Source organism: Pituophis catenifer, unplaced genomic scaffold (assembly GCF_029215685.1).
Source record: "Pituophis catenifer annectens isolate HBS135680 unplaced genomic scaffold, rPitCat1.0.hap2 SCAF_3, whole genome shotgun sequence".
Taxonomy (NCBI): domain Eukaryota; kingdom Metazoa; phylum Chordata; class Lepidosauria; order Squamata; family Colubridae; genus Pituophis; species Pituophis catenifer.
Genome location: NW_027256883.1, coordinates 101,240,187 through 101,257,283, shown reverse-complemented (window position 1 = coordinate 101,257,283; position 17,097 = coordinate 101,240,187). Strand labels below are relative to the sequence as shown.

General features: G+C 41.2%; 1 protein-coding gene across 1 annotated transcript in view; it reads right to left on the bottom strand.

Annotated features, from left to right (window-relative positions):
- POLR3F (RNA polymerase III subunit F) overlaps positions 1-17,097 on the bottom strand; it is a 153,065-nt gene that overhangs the window by 124,762 nt on the left and 11,206 nt on the right. The window contains exon 4 of the mRNA XM_070940861.1: positions 1,858-1,925. Coding sequence (XP_070796962.1) covers positions 1,858-1,925 — 68 coding nt within the window. The remainder of the gene's footprint in view (positions 1-1,857; positions 1,926-17,097) is intronic.

Here is a 17,097-nt window from a genome sequence, read left to right as displayed (position 1 = left end):
CTGCGCCAGCAGCCTGTGCAGCTGGCACTCGAGTCAGACAACGAGGAGGCTGGAAAAGATGTGGTGCCAGAGGCGGGGATTCAACCAGGGCCTTCAGAACCTCCAGACGCTCCCGTAAGTGAAGAGGAAGAAGAGGAGGAGCCTCTTCTCGATGCACAGGCACGCAGAGCTGCCAAAAGGCAGGAGTGGTTCCTCAGGAGGAGGAACCACTTGGGGCTAATTGGCCACTCCCCTAGCCTATTTAAGGAAGGACAACAACTGATGCAATTTGCAGGAAACAACTTTGTTCATATTCCTTCGTGTCTTGATTCCAGAAACGTTTGATTTGGCTCTTGTTTCTCTCGTCAGTTTTCCTGCAAATTGCTTCTGGGCATTCTGCCAACCACAGTAAGATTACAGTTATCTGAAATACTGTGCCTCAGAATTGAGTTATTATTCTTTGGATTCTTGTCAACTGTTAATGAAGTTAAATTAACAGCCCTTGTTCAGAAAAGACTGATTTAAACTGTACTTGTCTTCAAACAACTACTTAAGAAAGCTCATTAGTAGTCCTTAATTAGTAAACTAAGGTTTGTACAGACTTTGTGTATGCTGTGTTCTTTGTGATCCGTAGCTGGGGCAGAACAGGTGAGGAGGTGTAAAAATCAAGCTAGAGTGGGGGGAGGGGGGAGCTGCCCTACACACCCTGCACTCACTTACCTTAGGACCGCCATAGCCAGGTCTCCCATGCCCCGACACTTTTCGCGCCATTGCCCGACTTCTTCTGCAGTCACTTGCATCCGCTCGCATCAAGACGCTACAAGGCTTGTCGCGCTGGTGCTGCTGCTCGCATGTGCATTGGCACAATGCATCAAGAAGTGTCCTGCCGTGAGTGGCAGCACCAGCGTGATGAGCCACACGGTGTCTGGCCACGAGTGGACACAGAAGTTGGCCAGCGGTACGACAGATGCATAGGTGGCTGTGGTGGTCCCAAGGTAAGCAGGCAAGACATTCCTCGAAAATAAGACCTCGTGCTTATTTTGGGGCCCAAACGAAAATAAGACCGGATCGTATTTTCAGGAAAACATGGTATCAGTTCTCATAACAGAAACTCAAAAACAGAAAGTTTTGTGTGTTTTTTATTCCAGATGCATGGATGATGATGTCACATAATAAAAATATTAAGAACAATAAAACCTTCTTTGTGCTGATGGGCACAATTTGAAGTTGTTTTTCGTTCTTTTTAATCAGTCAATAAACCAACCAAAGACAATCTGGGAACTAATAATCACAAGCATCTCAATCACTTTTTATCTAGACCCCACTCAGTTTTATGCAAATACAACTATGTAATTGTTCCAAAGGACAAATGCAGGCTTTGACCACCAAAGGTGATGTTGCAGAAGGGCAAACCAGGAAGAGAAGTCAAGCAGGGAATTAATCTGATATCTCTACACAAGCACAAGAGGACAAGGTACAATGCCCTCGCCTGAATGCCATTGAACCTTATTTAGAGTGGCAAACCACCAGTCTGAGAAATTTCTTATATTATGAGCAATAAAATAGCTAATTGAACTCTTCATGTGGGGATTGTTTGCACCAGACAGGTTTCCTGCTCTGAGATAGAATAGAAACAGCTGCCAAGGCAACTACATATTCAATATATTTTCTACAAATTAAGAAATGATAGAAATGCTCATTTCTGATATATTTTTCCCCTCCTAGTCCTTGATCACAGGAAAATCAATTTATATTTACTCAGCAAACAATCAGTAATTTTCTCATACTTTTGGAATTCCACCATATTCAAGAACAGACTAGCTATTGCACTTCACAAAGAAACATTAAAGCAAGATACCAGATAAACCAGACACAGACCTTTATCTCCTGCATCCTCTATAATCTGATATACCAGTTTCTCCTGATTGTCAGATCCCTTCATTTTGCTGCAAGAAAACAGAATGTAAAGTGAACATCTTTTCATTTTTCAAAGATCAAAAATATTTGGTAAATATGGAGGATAGCAGAAGTGAAGTATTGCTTCCTGAAACTCCAGAGAGATAAAGCTACTGAATAACTCTAACCACTGCAATCCTCTCGATGAATGAGAGTGAGATCACCTGACTGCTTGACCTCTCACACATCAGGTCACATGTATTCCTTCCTTCCAATAGCACATCTGCTTCAGGGCAAAATGGTTCAAAGCCTTCAACAAAGTAGCCTATACCACAAAAGCACCTCTTGCTGTTGATATAAATAATAGGAAAGTTAAAAAAAGAAATCCAGCATAATCCAGTTAACCAGGAAGTAAAGAAATACAAAAATGGGGTAGCATAAAATCTATAATCAAAGTTAACGTATGCCAAGTTCTAGATAGCCCAACTGTTCTATCCCTGGAGATTAGAAAAAAACTTTATGGTAAAGCCTGATTTTTATTCTCAATATTAGAGCACAAAATCCCAGAACATTTCTTTTAAACTTTGTTATATTTGCTGATTATCTTATTGACATTTTCTTTCTTCAAATACTTTCTAGGTTATAGAAAATTGACTGCCGGATTCACTGATTGGAGTTGCAGTGGGACAGATATGGGATAGCGGAGCTCCGCAAAACCCAACCGATACCTGCTTACCAGAAGACCCTATGGGGTCAAAGCCACCCTGGAGGGGTGGTGAAGAAAGGAGTGATGTTTTGCCTGACTAGGTGGCTCAGTGGCTAAGACACTGAGCTTGTCAATCAGAAAAGTCGGCAGTTCGGCAGTTCAAATCCCTAGTACAGGTCTCCTGTGTAAGCAGGGGGTTGGATTAGATGACCTCCAAGGTCCCTTCCAACTCTGTTACTGTTAGATTGCAAGAAAACAGCAATTTCCTCATTTGATCCAAAGAAACCCTCTTGATCGAGAGAAGGGCAAGATTATTATGATGTGGAGCAGTTTGTGGACAGAGGATTGAAACTGGGTGAGATGACTTTCAACTTCTAAAGATCTAAAACCAAAGAAAATATTTTTTAAAAAAAATATACTCTCCAAAACATTAAAAAAGCAGCAAATTAACACATGGAGAAAGATTATAGACCCAAAAGTGAAACAAACTTTTAATAGAAGACTATGAAGTTTTAAAATATAGAAAACCCAGACTGGAACTTGTAGTAGTGCGAAAAATGATTTAATTTGTGGATAACATTGTTTGATTATTGGAAGCAAGCATATAAAGAAAAAGGAATCTTTTTATCTTTTCTTGATTTTTTTCCGACAGTCAGCTGTTCTAACTTTGCTCTGTTTAATGCTGAAACTTGGGGGGGGGTGCCATCTACTGGTGAAAGAAGTTATTATACTAGTACATGGTGGGAAACGACCTTAGCAAGTGAGGATTGATTAATTCATAACACAAGAAAAACAAAGAGAACAAAGGAAATAGTGAAAGATAAAGAACACCTGGAAGGCCTTTCTATTTTGTTTTTGTTTTTTTGACGGTTTGGAAGTATTGAGTAAGCCATTTGAAGATTTTTAAGGCAAGGTGGATTATAATTAAGATTATCAGCTTTAGTCACCCCCAGCTGCCATGAGAGGGTGTTCCGGGGATGTAGGTTCCTGCTGTTGGGATGGATCTGGCCATGCCACACTCACCATGGGCGTACCCATCTCTATGACCGGGCATGGTTTTAAAATATGCGAGCGTGGATTTGGTTGCTCTCAGGAATTCCCCCCATTCCTGGGAGTGGCTTGTAGGCCTGGCAAAGATCTACCTTCATGACGGGTCCTGGGATCCCAAGAGGTGGCATATGGGCCTTAGGAGCCCGAAGAAAGGGGTTTTGTATAGTTTTTTAGCTAATTTTTTTAGGGGGTTGGGGAGGGGGGAGGGTTATGATATCCGGCAGGTGTCGGGGGGGGGCACCTCCGGACCAATGGCAGTCCAGGCCATGGATGGGTGGCGGTGAGATTGGAGCGGGACTGGGGTTGCCTGTCCCCAGAGAGTGGGAGCATTGATCCCGGTAGTGATGGGGAATGGTGGCAGATGGATGAACCGAGGGCCGTATAGATATCTGGGAGATCGCCCCCGTTATTTTCAAGTGGTGATGTCTGCTCCGACCCTCTTGGTTCCATCCGACCTACTGGGGGTTTGAGAGAGGGAGGCGCTGGGCTCAGGTTAGTCTATTTTAATGCCAGGTCTGTGGTTAACAAAGCTCCCCTCATTCGGGATTTGATTGAGGAGGAAAACACAGACCTGGCTTGTATCACGGAAACCTGGTTGGGCTTGGAGGGAGGTGTCCCTTTGATAGAACTTTGCCCACCAGGTTTCCGGGTGCTGCACCAACCTAGGGCCCAGGATAGGAGAGGAGGGGTGGCGGTTGTTATTAGGCAGACCCTTAGTCCGTGAGAGGTCACTGCTCCTAGGAGAAATGGGTGTGAGACCCTCCTCATGAAGTGAGGCTTGTTGACTGCATACCTGTCTCCCACCTGCATATCAACAGCCCTGCCCGGGCTGCTCGACGCCCTATCGGGCTGGTGGTGGACTTTCCCAGACTTATTGTGCTGGGGGGGGACTTCAATCTACCGTCCCTGGGTGGGGCGTTGGGGGTGGCTCAGGAGTTCATGGCCTCCATGGTGGCCATGGACCTGACTCAAATTGTTCAGGGCCTGGCACATGAGGGGGGCCACACGCCCGATCTTGTTTTCGTCTCGGAGCAGTGGCGGGTGGAGTTTGGTGGGGGAATGACTGCTATTGATCCCGTCATGGACCGACCACCATCTTCTCCGGCTGGGCTTCCAGTATGCCACCCCCTCCTCGCTGGGAAGCGGAACCAACCATCTGGTTCTGCCCCAGGCGCCTGATGGACCCGGAGAGGTTCCAGACAGAGCTTGGGATGATGTCTCTATCTCTCTCCCATGCCCCGGTCACAACCCTGGTGGATGCCTGGGATAAGGCCGCTGCCGGGGCTCTGGACTGGGTCGTGCCTTTGCGGCCTCTAACTTGTCGCAGATCCCGGGTGGCCCCATGGTTTACCGAGGAGCTCCGGGGGATGAAGCGATGTAGGAGAGGCCTAGAGAGCAGTTGGAGGGCCAGTCGTTCCGAATCTGACCGGTCACAATTGAGATCATTTACACGGGCCTATTTAGTGGAATTGGCGATGGCAAAACGTTGCTATTTCTCCGATGTCATCGCATCCACAGAGAATCGCCCGGCCGCCATGTTTCAGGTGTCCCGCTCCCTCTTGAATCAGAGGGCGGGGGAAGACCCGATACGAGGGTGAGCTGAGGAGTTGGGCCAGTATCTGCAGGACAAGATTGCTCAGATTCGGGACGGCTTGGACTCTGACTGGACAGGATCAGACGGTGAGGAAGAGGCGGGTCTTGTGCTTTGGGAAGAGTTTGATCCTGTTACCCCAGGGGAGGTGGACAGGATCATGGGGAAGTTGAGTGCGGCCACATGTGTACTGGACCCGTGCCCCTCCTGGCTGGTTTATTCAGCTCAGGAGGTGACATGTGGCTGGATCCAGGCGGTGATAGAGGAGGGAAGCTTTCCTACCGCCTTGAAGGAGGCAGTAGTGAGGCCCCTCCTCAAGAAGCCTGCCCCGGATCCAGCTGTTTTGAGCAGCTTTCTTGCGAAGGTTGTCGAGACTGTGCTGGCACGTCAGCTCCCGGTGGCCCTGGATGAAGCAGAGAACCTCGATCCGTACCAATCGGGTTTCAGGCCCAGATACAGCACGGAGACGGCATTGGTCGCACTGGTGGATGATCTCTGGAGGACTCGGGACAGAGGTCATTCCTCTGTTCTGGTCCTATTAAATCTTTCGGTGGCTTTCAATACCATTGACTATGGTATCCTGCTGCGGTGCCTCGAGGGGTTGGGAGTGAGAGGCACTGTTTGGGTCGGACGCAAGCTGTGTTGGCAGGAGGGCAGAGATCGACCATGAGGCCCCTCAAGTGTGGGGTGCCTCAGGGGTCGGTTCTCTCGCCCCTTCTGTTCAAAATTTATATGAAACCGCTGGGGGAGATCATCCGTGGTTTCGGGTGGGGTATCATCAGTATGCTGATGATACTCAGCTTTTTATATCCACCCTGAACCAGCCCAGTGATGCCCTTGACGTGATGTCCCGGTGCCTGGAAGCGGTACGGATCTGGATGGGGAGGAACAGGCTTCGGCTCAACCCTGCCAACACTGAATGGCTGTGGATACTGGCATCTCGGTTCAAAGGTGAGATTACATCGCTGACTATAGGGGGTGAAATTTTGCCCCCTGTAGACAGGACGCACAACTTGGGTGTCCTCCTGGATTCACAGTTGAGTTTAGAAGATCATATAACAACCGTGACCAGGGGGGCATATGCCCAGATTCGTCTGGTCCACCAGTTGCGCCATTTGGACCGAGATGCCCTACGCAGAGTTACTCATGCGCCAGTTACCTGCCGTATTGACTACTGTAATGCTCTCTACATGGGGCTGCCCACTCGGAGGCTTCAGCTGGTACAGAATGCGGCCGCGCGGGTTGTGATGGGAGAGTCCCGATACTCCCATGTTACACCCCTCCTGCGCAACTTGCATTGGTTGCCGGTTCCCTCCGGGTGAGATTCAAGGTGCTGGTGATAACCTATAAAGCCCTACATGGCTTAGGCCCAGGATATGTGGCGGACCATCTGCTGCCAGTAACTGCTGCCCATCGCCCGGTGCGTTCTCACAGGGAGGGCCTGCTCTGGGTGCCGTCAGCTAGACAGTGTCGGCTGGCGACCCCTAGGGGTAGAGCTTTCTCTGTGGGTGCACCCACCCTTTGGAATCAACTCCCCCTGGGGCTCCGGTTGGCTCCTGACCTTTGCACCTTCCGCCACGAATTAAAAATATGGTTGTTCACATCGCCCAGCCTGGACTGAGAGGGTTTTTAGATTTTGGGGGTTTTAATATAAATTTTATACGTACATTATGTATTTTATAATTTTAACTGGTTGTTTTATTGTTGTGAGCCGCCCTGAGTCCTCGGAGATAGGACGGCATATAAATTTTATTAATAAATAAATAAATAAATAACAAGAAACATCCTTGAAATTGAACATTTGATTCTGTGGATTAAAGACATTTGGGGAAACTTGGTGGGCCAATTTGGATTATTAAGACTATTTGATAGAACGCTCTACGAGGCAAAAAGGAGAGAAAAAAAAAATTAAACAAGACTTAAAAATTTGGACAATTTAGAGGGTGCAAATTGGAAAATTTTAAGGACTATAAATTTAGGGGACATTAGAAACAGTTCCAACACTACGTAAATTTTATTAATAATGGTGTTTTTTTTAATAAAAAGGTTTTTTTTTAAAAAAACTAACAAACATATAATACATCAGTCCTTCCGTGTGTCATCTCGGTGTTTCTTCGGTGACTTCTTATTTTTGTTACTCCTCCTCTTCTTATTTCTTCCTTAATAAATCCCATTTCTCTATTTCAATATTTCCCCCAAAATACATATATTTACTGTATTTTTCAGAGTATAAGACACACCTTAATTTTTGGGGAGGAAAACAAGGAAAAAAGTATTCTGAATCAAATGGTGTAGTAATATATTATTTAATAAAATACCAGTACAGCAGAATAATTTTTACAACCATGTATACTTTTTATAACCATGTATACTTTTTACAACCATGTAAAGTCAACAGTGGTATTAAGAACCATCATCACTGTCATTAACAAATGAGGAGAGACTTTAAGATTCAAGCACTCCTCTAATTTTCTGGAAACTCCAAGAACTCATCATCGTCGCTGGTATCAGAGTTTAGGAAACTCAGTTGCTCACAATCACTTTCTTTGCTACCTTCATAAATGAAATTATCTTCAGTTCCATCTAAGGCATTGCTAATGCCACATTTTTTGAAGGACTGTGTAACAATTTCGTCCTTCACTGAGTTCCATGATGTTTTCACCCATTCACAAACTTGAGTGGGCCTCCTCATTAGTTCAGTGGGTGTCAGATCATGATTATCAGCAGCCATCCATTTGTTCCACTCTTCTCGCATGTACACTTTGAATGGCTTGTTGATGGAAACATCAAGAAGTTGCAACTGGCTGGTAAAACAGGAATTACAGCTAGTTGAGTCTTTACTTCTTTGAATCTTTTCTTTGTGGTTTCACTAATATGTGCTCTAAACTGGTCAAGCACTAATAAAGCTGGTTTTTTCAGAAGCCCAGGACATTTGGACCACACTCTTTCAATCCATACTTTCATTCCATGTTCGTCCGTCCATCCTTTCTCATGGAAATGCACAACACCACCTCTTAGAATCACTTCCTTTGGGAAGGTTTTTCTTTTGAATATTAACATTGGTGGCAATTTGGTGCCGTCTGCACAGCAGGACAACACAACCGTGTAATGTGTTTTCTCATGTCCTGAGGCTTTTGGCACCTTTCACATCAACAGTCCTATTTGATGACACATCAAAGGTTAATGGGACTTCATCCATATTCCCAATCTGGCCAATTTCAAAATTATTTTTCTTCCTGGAGTCTATCACAAAAGTATGAAAAGACAGAATCTTATATTCATACTCTTTTGGCATTCTTTGTGCAATTCTAGTTTTGGTGCGCATAGCAAGGCCATATCGCCTCATAAATCTGAAGCACCACAATGGTGAGCCAGTAAAATCCTGAATGCCTTTCTGTGTAGCAATGCATTTAGCTTCATACATCACCATTTTTGTGGTGACTGCGAAGCCACTGTTCCGGTGACCTGTGATCCAGTCTCTCATGTCCTCCTCTAACTGTGGCCACTTTGCAGGAACCCCACGAAAGTTGTGCTTGCTTTTATCCTTTACCTTTTGCAGCTGTTCCACCTGTTTCCTCCACTCTCTTTTTTCAGTTGGAGGTGGCCCAAAATGTTTCTCCGCTGCTCTGTTTCCATGCTGGTGAGCATATTTCACGACTTCCAGCTTGAAAGAGATTTTGTATGCTTGCCTTCTTGGCTTTGACATTTTTCTGCAAGAAAGAACAATATTGTGTCCTTTATAACAATGCAGAGCACTGTAGCTGAAACCATGTTCATTCATACGCACACACTAAGGTAGCTCATTGGGGCGTGGGGGGGTGGCAGTGGCTTCGGCAGCAGATTCTCCAGGCAGGCAGCGGTGGCTCAGACAGCTTCTACAGCTGAGGGGCAGCTCAGGCGGCAATTCAGGCAGCGGCAGGGCAGCGGCTCGATTTATAGCAAACGGTTCCAGAACCATTTGCTTTTCGCTTTTCTGACTGGCAGTTGGATCCCAGAATACCACCAATCAGCTGTCTGTTGCCACAGTTGTTGCCATTGTCGCCGTTCCCGGCATTGCCATCACACTAACTCCCTCCCCCCTCCTCCCAGGTATGGCTGATGCAACATTCGGAGTATAAGACGCACCCAGATTTTCACCCTCTTTTTGGGGATAAAATGTGCGTTTTATACTCCGAAATATATATAGTTCCGCTGGAAGTCCATCCGGACCTGGTGCTTCCTATTTTTTTGTTTTTTAATCGCTTCTGTTAGCTCCATCGTTATTTTTTCTTCTAACATCCCTTTATATTTTTCAGGTATTTTAGCTAGATCTGATTTTTCTAAAAAATTTGTAATCTTTTTTTCAGATATCTTTTCTTGATAATAAAGCTTTTCATAATAATTTTGAGTTATGTCCTTTTTTTCTTCATTTCTATAATATATTTTCCCTCTTTCATCTTGTAGACATTTTATTGCTTTCTTCTCTTCCTCTTTTTTTATTTTATATGCTAGCCCTCTTCCCGGTTTATTCGCATTTTCAAACAGTTCTGTTTGGATGCTCTTAATTTATTTGCCAAAAATTCTTGCGCATTCAAATTTATTTCATACTTTTTTATTTCCATTTGTTTCTTAATTTTGTTATTTTGTATATCATTTTGTAACTCTTTCTCTAATTTTATACTCCTCTTCCAATTTCTTCTGTAATTGTCTTTTCTTTTTGTTTTTTTCCCCCAGGTATGTTATTGCCAAACCCCTGATATATGCTTTCATTGTGTCCCATACATTCTGGAGTGATGTATCCTCTTTTTTATTTATTTATTTTTAAAAAAACCCTAATTCTTTTTCCATAATCTGTTCGAATTCTTTTTCATTTAATATTATTTGATTCAGTGTCCATCTTGTCTTTTTCTTCTGTCCTTTCCAAGTTACTGTTAATGGATTGTGGTCACCTCAAATTTTTGTTTCAATATTTACTTCCTGTATATTATCTATAAGGTCTGTGAGGCCCATATCATGTCTAGCCTTGATCACGACAAATGTCTATTTGAATATAAAGTAAATTGTTTTTCTTTCAAGTGTCTTTGTCTTCAAATATCTTGAATACTTAATTCTTCAATCATTGTAAAAAAAATTTTGGGGAGAGTTTGTTGTTTTATAATCCAATTCAACATCCATTACAGCATTAAAGTCACCCATTATACATATATTTTCATAATCCAATTCTATAATTTTCTTGTGTAATTTCTTATAAAATCCTTCTTGTTTATCGTTTGGAGCATAGATCGTTATCAAAAGTATTTGTTTAAAATTCATTTTTGTTTCTACCATTAGAATTCTACCTTCTTCATCCTCAAATATTAATTTAGGCTCTAATTTTTCTTTAACATATAAAACTACTCCCCTTTTGCTTTGTTGTATCAATGAAGTGAATACCACTCCTAGTTTTGGATAGTCTAATAATTTTATGTGTGGTTTTCTAATGTGCACTTCTTGTAACCATGTGATATCCATCTTTAGCCTATTTAATTTGTTAAAATTACCGGGCCTGGTAGCTCAGCAGACTAAAAAAGCATTGTGATTAACACCAGCTGTTTGCAATTACTGTAAGTTTGAATCTCACCAGGCTCAAGGTTGACTCAGCCTTCCATCCTTTCTAAGGTAGGTTAAATGAGGACCCAGTTTGTGGGGGCAATAAGCTGACTTTGTATAAATATACAAAAGTATGAAGGCTATTGCTTAACGCATTATAAGCCGCCCTGAGTCTCCGGAGAAGGGCAGCATATAAATCAATTTTTAAAAAAAAAAATCTATTCCTTTTTGTCGCCGAATTCAGTCCATTTATGTTTATAGATATTGCTTTGATTTCTTCTTCCGTATTTTGTTTTACTTATTAGTTTTTAGTTTCATCGCTCGTCTCTCTTTGTTCCTTTGAATCCTTTGATCTTGCTCCTTCTCTTATTGCGCTTTCTTCCTGTTCCTTTGCGGTTTCTTCTTTTCTTTCCTCTTCATCCTTTTGTGTAGTCTGTCTTGCTGCTCCCACTTCAACCTCTAATGGTCTACAAAATTGTTCATAAAATAACTTTGCTTTTTCGATTGAATCTAATCTGTGTCTTTGTTCTTGCCATGTCACCAAGATTCCTTCTGGTATCAACCATTTAAAAATCACTCTTTTTGTTATTAAGAATTTTGTTAGGAACTGATATTCTCTCCTCAAATCTCTAACTCTTTTATGTATTTGTCTCAATACTATTATTTCTTTGTATTTCAATGCTGTACTTCTTATTTGTAGTATCTCTGTCTTTAGTGCTTTTTTTGTGAATCTTATATGTACTTCTCTTGACAGTTTATTTCTCATTGCATATCTTGTATGTACTCTAAAGACCTCGTCTATCTCGTCGATCTTCTTTGGTTCTTCTATCACTTCTGCCAGTATCTCAGCAATCACCTCTTGTAAGTTTTCTCCTTTTTCCTCTTCTATATTTTGAAATCTTAAATAATACTCAGAATAGCCCATTTCCAATATAATTAATTTTTTTCTTGATTTTTATCAACTGCTATCAACTTTTTTTCTAACTCTTCAACTTTCTTTTCTGTCATTTTTGTTTATTCCTCTACTTTTTGAATTCTTTCTTCATTTTTCCCAATCATCTCTTTCATTTCTTTTAGATCCTGCTTCAAATCACCATGCAGGGACTGTATAAGATTTTTTAAGTCCAATGTTTCAGAGGTTTTTGTTTGTCGATGATGGGCTTGCTGTTGGGTGCAAATGTGCTGTAAATTTCTTCATCTTGATGTTATAAATTTATAATCCACTTCTGCTTTATTTATAATCCAATCATCTAATCCTCCCCGATGGTTAGATTAGAAAGAAATAAAAAGGAAAAAAAGAGAGAGAGAAAAATCAATCACCCTTCCAAAAAAAAACAACACTAAAGTTATTCCAATAATAAAAAGGGAACAATAAAGAGAAAAGAAAAAATAAAAATAAAAACCACCCTTAAAAATAAAAACCACAAGGAAAAATAAAAAACAAAAATTTAATCCCAAACAAATTTTCTTCAGACTCTTCTTGTCTTAATCCACCTTCTCAACAGACCAGTTCTTTTAGAATCAAAAATAAAAGTAGACAAGAAAGTAGTTGGAGTTTTTGAGCAATTGGGATATTGGAATCTTGGTGGAATATTGAACAATTATTAGCCCATTAAATTATTACAAAATGTTTCAACAGAGGAAAAAATATGGTTTATAAAATATTATTGATGTTTCAATGTATCAATATCAGGAAGATATGATAAGGAATCATAGGGAGATGACGGAATTGATGCAGATATAGATATGAGACTAGAAAACCTTCAGTAAACGATAATAAAAGATGAACAAAAAATTCAGAAAATAGAGGAGAAACCAGAAGGAGCTGAGGAAAGAATAGAGAAGATAAATCCAAAAATGATACAAGTGGATAAAGATATGGAAGAGATAGTAATAATTTCTAAAATGGAACAGACAGATTATTCTCTAAGACAGCGGTTCTCAACCTGGGGGTCGCGACCCCTTTGGGGGTCGAACGGCCATTTCACAGGGGTTGCCAAAGCCCTTTCTCGCCCCCCACCGCCTTCACTCACCCTCACTCTCTGCTCTGTTGGATCGCCGGCCATTCGCTTACCCCGCCCACTCCCAATCTATTGCTGCCTCCAGAGTCCCAGCTGATGGCTAGAGGAAAAAAACCTGTTTAAATTCTTGCCGCGGGGCTTCAAAGGGCCGCCCTAGAGCCAAGTGGCGGGATTCTGCCAGTTCTGCCCCGCCCCTCCACACCACTATTTATTGCCAATAAATAGTGGTGGGCGAGGGGCGGGCGAGCCAGCAATTTAACAAATGGTTCGGTGTTTTTTTGTAATTTTATTGGCCCGCGGAGCTTCAGCATAGGCTAATTAGCCCTTGATTACATCAGCTCCTGACTCTCAGCTGATTTGCTCTCAGCTGTTTTGCTCAGGGCTCTGCTGCTTGTTTGCAAAGAGTGCTGGAGCATTTTTTTTTTCCCCTAGCTATGCTGAAAAATGAAACTGAAAGTAAAGCAGGCTGTTGGCTTTGCTGTTGCTACAACGTTGGAAAATTAGGCAGGCAGATTTCTTTTCTTATTCCTCACCAAAAAAGGTAGGTGCAAACAATGGGAAATTTAGGGGAAAAGTGGAGAGTTCAAGATTTTAAAACACAAAAGAAAAAAAGCTCTATTTAACTAGGGAATTGTAATAATTGAGATACTATTAATTGTATATTGTGTTGAAAGCAGAAATGATTAAGTTGTGGTTTGGAGGAATATATGGGGGAAATTATTTGGTTTATTATTATTGGTAAATATAATTAACTGATTTGTAAGAAATTGGATTGCATGGAAATAATTGGAATATTCATGTTCATATTGATTAATATACAAAAAAGGTAGTTATATAACTAATTGATTTATATTAAAATGTTGAATTTATATTAAACAACTGTAATATTACATAATTAACCAATGTGAGGATGGATATAAAAATAGATGACAATGCAAAGGGGTATAATATAGAAGAGAAAAATTGAATTTGATTAAGATTAGAGATGAGGATGAAGGGTAATATTGGTTTTTTACAAAAATAGATGAGGAATAAATATGGCAAAAAGGAAATATAGAAATTGTAAATTTAATTGAAATGACTAAACACTGTTTAAATTTGTGAACCGGCCAAATACTCTGTTCAAAGAAAATACATTGTATGTTTGTATGTGTGTTTCTAATTATTGTTATTTATTCATATTTGTTCTCTTTTATTCTTTAAAGTTTAACAATTCATTCTTTATCTTAATATCTTTATATTTGTTTGGGGTTGGCTTTCTTCCCTTTCATCTTTTTTCTTGTACAGCAATCTTTCTCCTCAAACCTACCACCTCTCTCTTTTCTTTCCTTCTTACTTTCTCTTCCTCCCCCTCTTCTTCTCCTCCCTACTTCCTCTTCCTTTCTCCTTCTCCTCCTCTCTTCCTCCCTCTCTTACCCTCACTCCTACTCTAATTTCCCTTCCCTTCCTTCATCTCTCTCTATTGCTGTATCTTTTTATGCATATGGACTACTCAGAGGGCTGAAAAAGTTATTTTTGACTGGTCCTCGCACTTTTGACCAGTCCTCGAACTTACGACTGTCCTCACATTTTACGTTTTTGCCCTATCTTGTCACCATGGTGAAGAGAAGCAGTTGGGAAATGAGTGACATGGTTGCTAAGAATGCTACAATGGGCATAAATAATGACCAGTCATAAATGCGAAGACTGGTCAAAAGTGTGAGGACCTGTCAGAAATCACTTTTTTCAGTCCTCTGGGTAATCCTTTTGTGCACATGGACTACTCAGAGGGCTGAAAAAGTTATTTTTGACTGGTCCTCGCACTTTTGACCAGATCTCAAATTTATGACTATCCTCACATTTTATGTTTTTTGCCCTATCTTATCACCATGGTGAAAAGAAGCAGTTGTGAAATGAATGACATGGTTGTTAAGAATGCTGCACAGGCATAAATGTGAGGATGGTCATAAGTGTGAGGACCAGTCAAAAGTGCGAGGACCTGTCAGAAATGACTTTTTTCAGCCCTCTGAGTAGTCCCTATACACATAGCCATGGCCACCTGGTCACATGACCTCCAAGCCACGCCCACAAAATAAGCCATGCCCACAGAACCAGTAGTAAAAAAATTTAGAACCTACCCCTGGTTGGGGGTCACCACAACATGAGGGTCGCGGCATTAGGAAGGTTGAGAACCACTGCTCTAAGAGTTCAAAACATAGAAGAGAATAAAGAGAAAGTTCTTTTTAAAATAATGAAAGAACTACAGATGGGTTCTCTATAGAGATCCAACAGCAAGAGATAGGTGTTTTGGCAGATGAAATACTTAGATTAAATAAATGTGATGTAAGGAGTTACAAGATCCCAAGGGAGAAGCATGAAAGATTTACCAAAAAATCAATAAGGGTTGAAATTCTTAAAAGGGCAAGAGATGATGGATAGATATAGAATACTTCTTAATAGGGTGGCTATCTTATTAAGAGTTAGAAAAAAGAGGTAGAAAGTAGAAACTGAAAAAATGGAACATTGGATTACCTGAATGTCCATTTTATGATCGTTGTGACGACATTCCTCAGTTATGGGAACCTTCACTCCTTTGATTTGTTCTACTGAGTGCTTGTCAAATATTTATCTCCCTCTGCAGTATGGTTCCGCCCCTTCCTTCTGCGCATGCTCAGTCTTTTCACGAAGTCTAACTCCATCAGATCTGAAGAATATACTCAACAGAACTTTAACTGCAGAGGTGAAAAAAGAAAGACACCCCCCACGACCACCAGGCAATACGCCAAGGGTGGGACGGAATGTCATTACAACGATCATAAAATGGACATTCAGGTAATCCAATGTTCCATTTTCATGCATCGTTGTGCCGACATTCCTCAGTTATGGGATATACCCAAGCTTAATAATTTAGGGTGGGAATTACTCCTTGTCATTGTCCTGGCTTCGTGGGGAGATTATTGATTGTAAAACTCTTCTCCCGAACGCTGCATCAGCTGATGCAAAAGAATCTAATCTGTAATGTTTAACAAATGATGAAATAGATGACCATGTAGCTGCCTTACATATTTCGTCTACAGATGCCTGTGTAGCCCATGCAACAGAAGTTGCAGCACTGCGTGTTGAATGTGGTAACACTCTTCCAGGTAAACTTTCCCCTTGTGAACTATATGCCACTGATATACATGCTTTAATCCAGCGCCCCACTGTATTAGAAGACACTTTCTTACCCATTGTAGAAGGTAAGTATGATACAAATAGTGCTTCAGTTTGTCTAAACGATTCAGTTCTTTTTATATAACGCCTTAATGATCTACGTACATCTAGTGTGTGCCACATTTTTTCCCTAGGATGTTTAGGATCTGGACAAAAGTTTGGTAAAATTACTTCTTGAGCTCTATGGAAATATGAGTTAATTTTTGGTATAAATGATGGATCTAATCTAAGTACTACTCTGTCTGTGTAAAATATTCATAAATCTTTTCTAATTGAAAGAGCAGCTATTTCTGATATTCTGCGTGCAGATGTTACTGCTATTAAAAAAGCTAATTTTAAAGTTAGATATCTCATACTTATAGATGCCAGTGGTTCAAATGGTTTTTTTGTTAATGCTTGTAATACTAAATTCATATCTCATGAAGGATATCTGTGAACAATAGGAGGTCTTAAATTCATAGCTCCCCTTAGGAAGGATTTAATTCTCATATGTTGTGAAAGAGACTTCTTACTTGGTCCATCTATGACTGTAGCCAATGCTGCTACTTGTCTCTTCAATGTTGAAGGAGCCAGACCTTTGTCTAAACCAGACTGAAGAAATAATAGTACCTCAAGTACTGTTGCTGATGTAGGATCTACGTGACTTGTACTACACCATTCTACAAATGCCTTCTAAGACGCATTGTAAATACGCGTAGTAGATGGTCTTCTGGCTGCTTGAATAGTTGCAATTACTTCTGAAGGAATATGATCTTTTGTTAATCTGGACCTTTCAAGCGCCAGACGGTCAATTGTAACCAGTCTGGCTTTGGATGTCTTATTTCTCCTTGAAGTAGAACTATCTGATTTGGAGGAATTCTCCAAGGGTTTTCTATTGAAAGATCTAAGAGGTCTGCAAACCATGGTCTGCGAGGCCAATAAGGTGCTATCAATATCATGTCTGCTCTTTCCTCCCTCAATTTGTGAATTACACTCTGAATTATTGGAACTGGAGGAAATGCATACAGAAGTCCTTGCGGCCAAGGAGACCTTAGAGCATCTTGACCTTCTGCTCCTTGAGTTGGAAAACGAGAAAAAAATCTTGCTAACTGGGC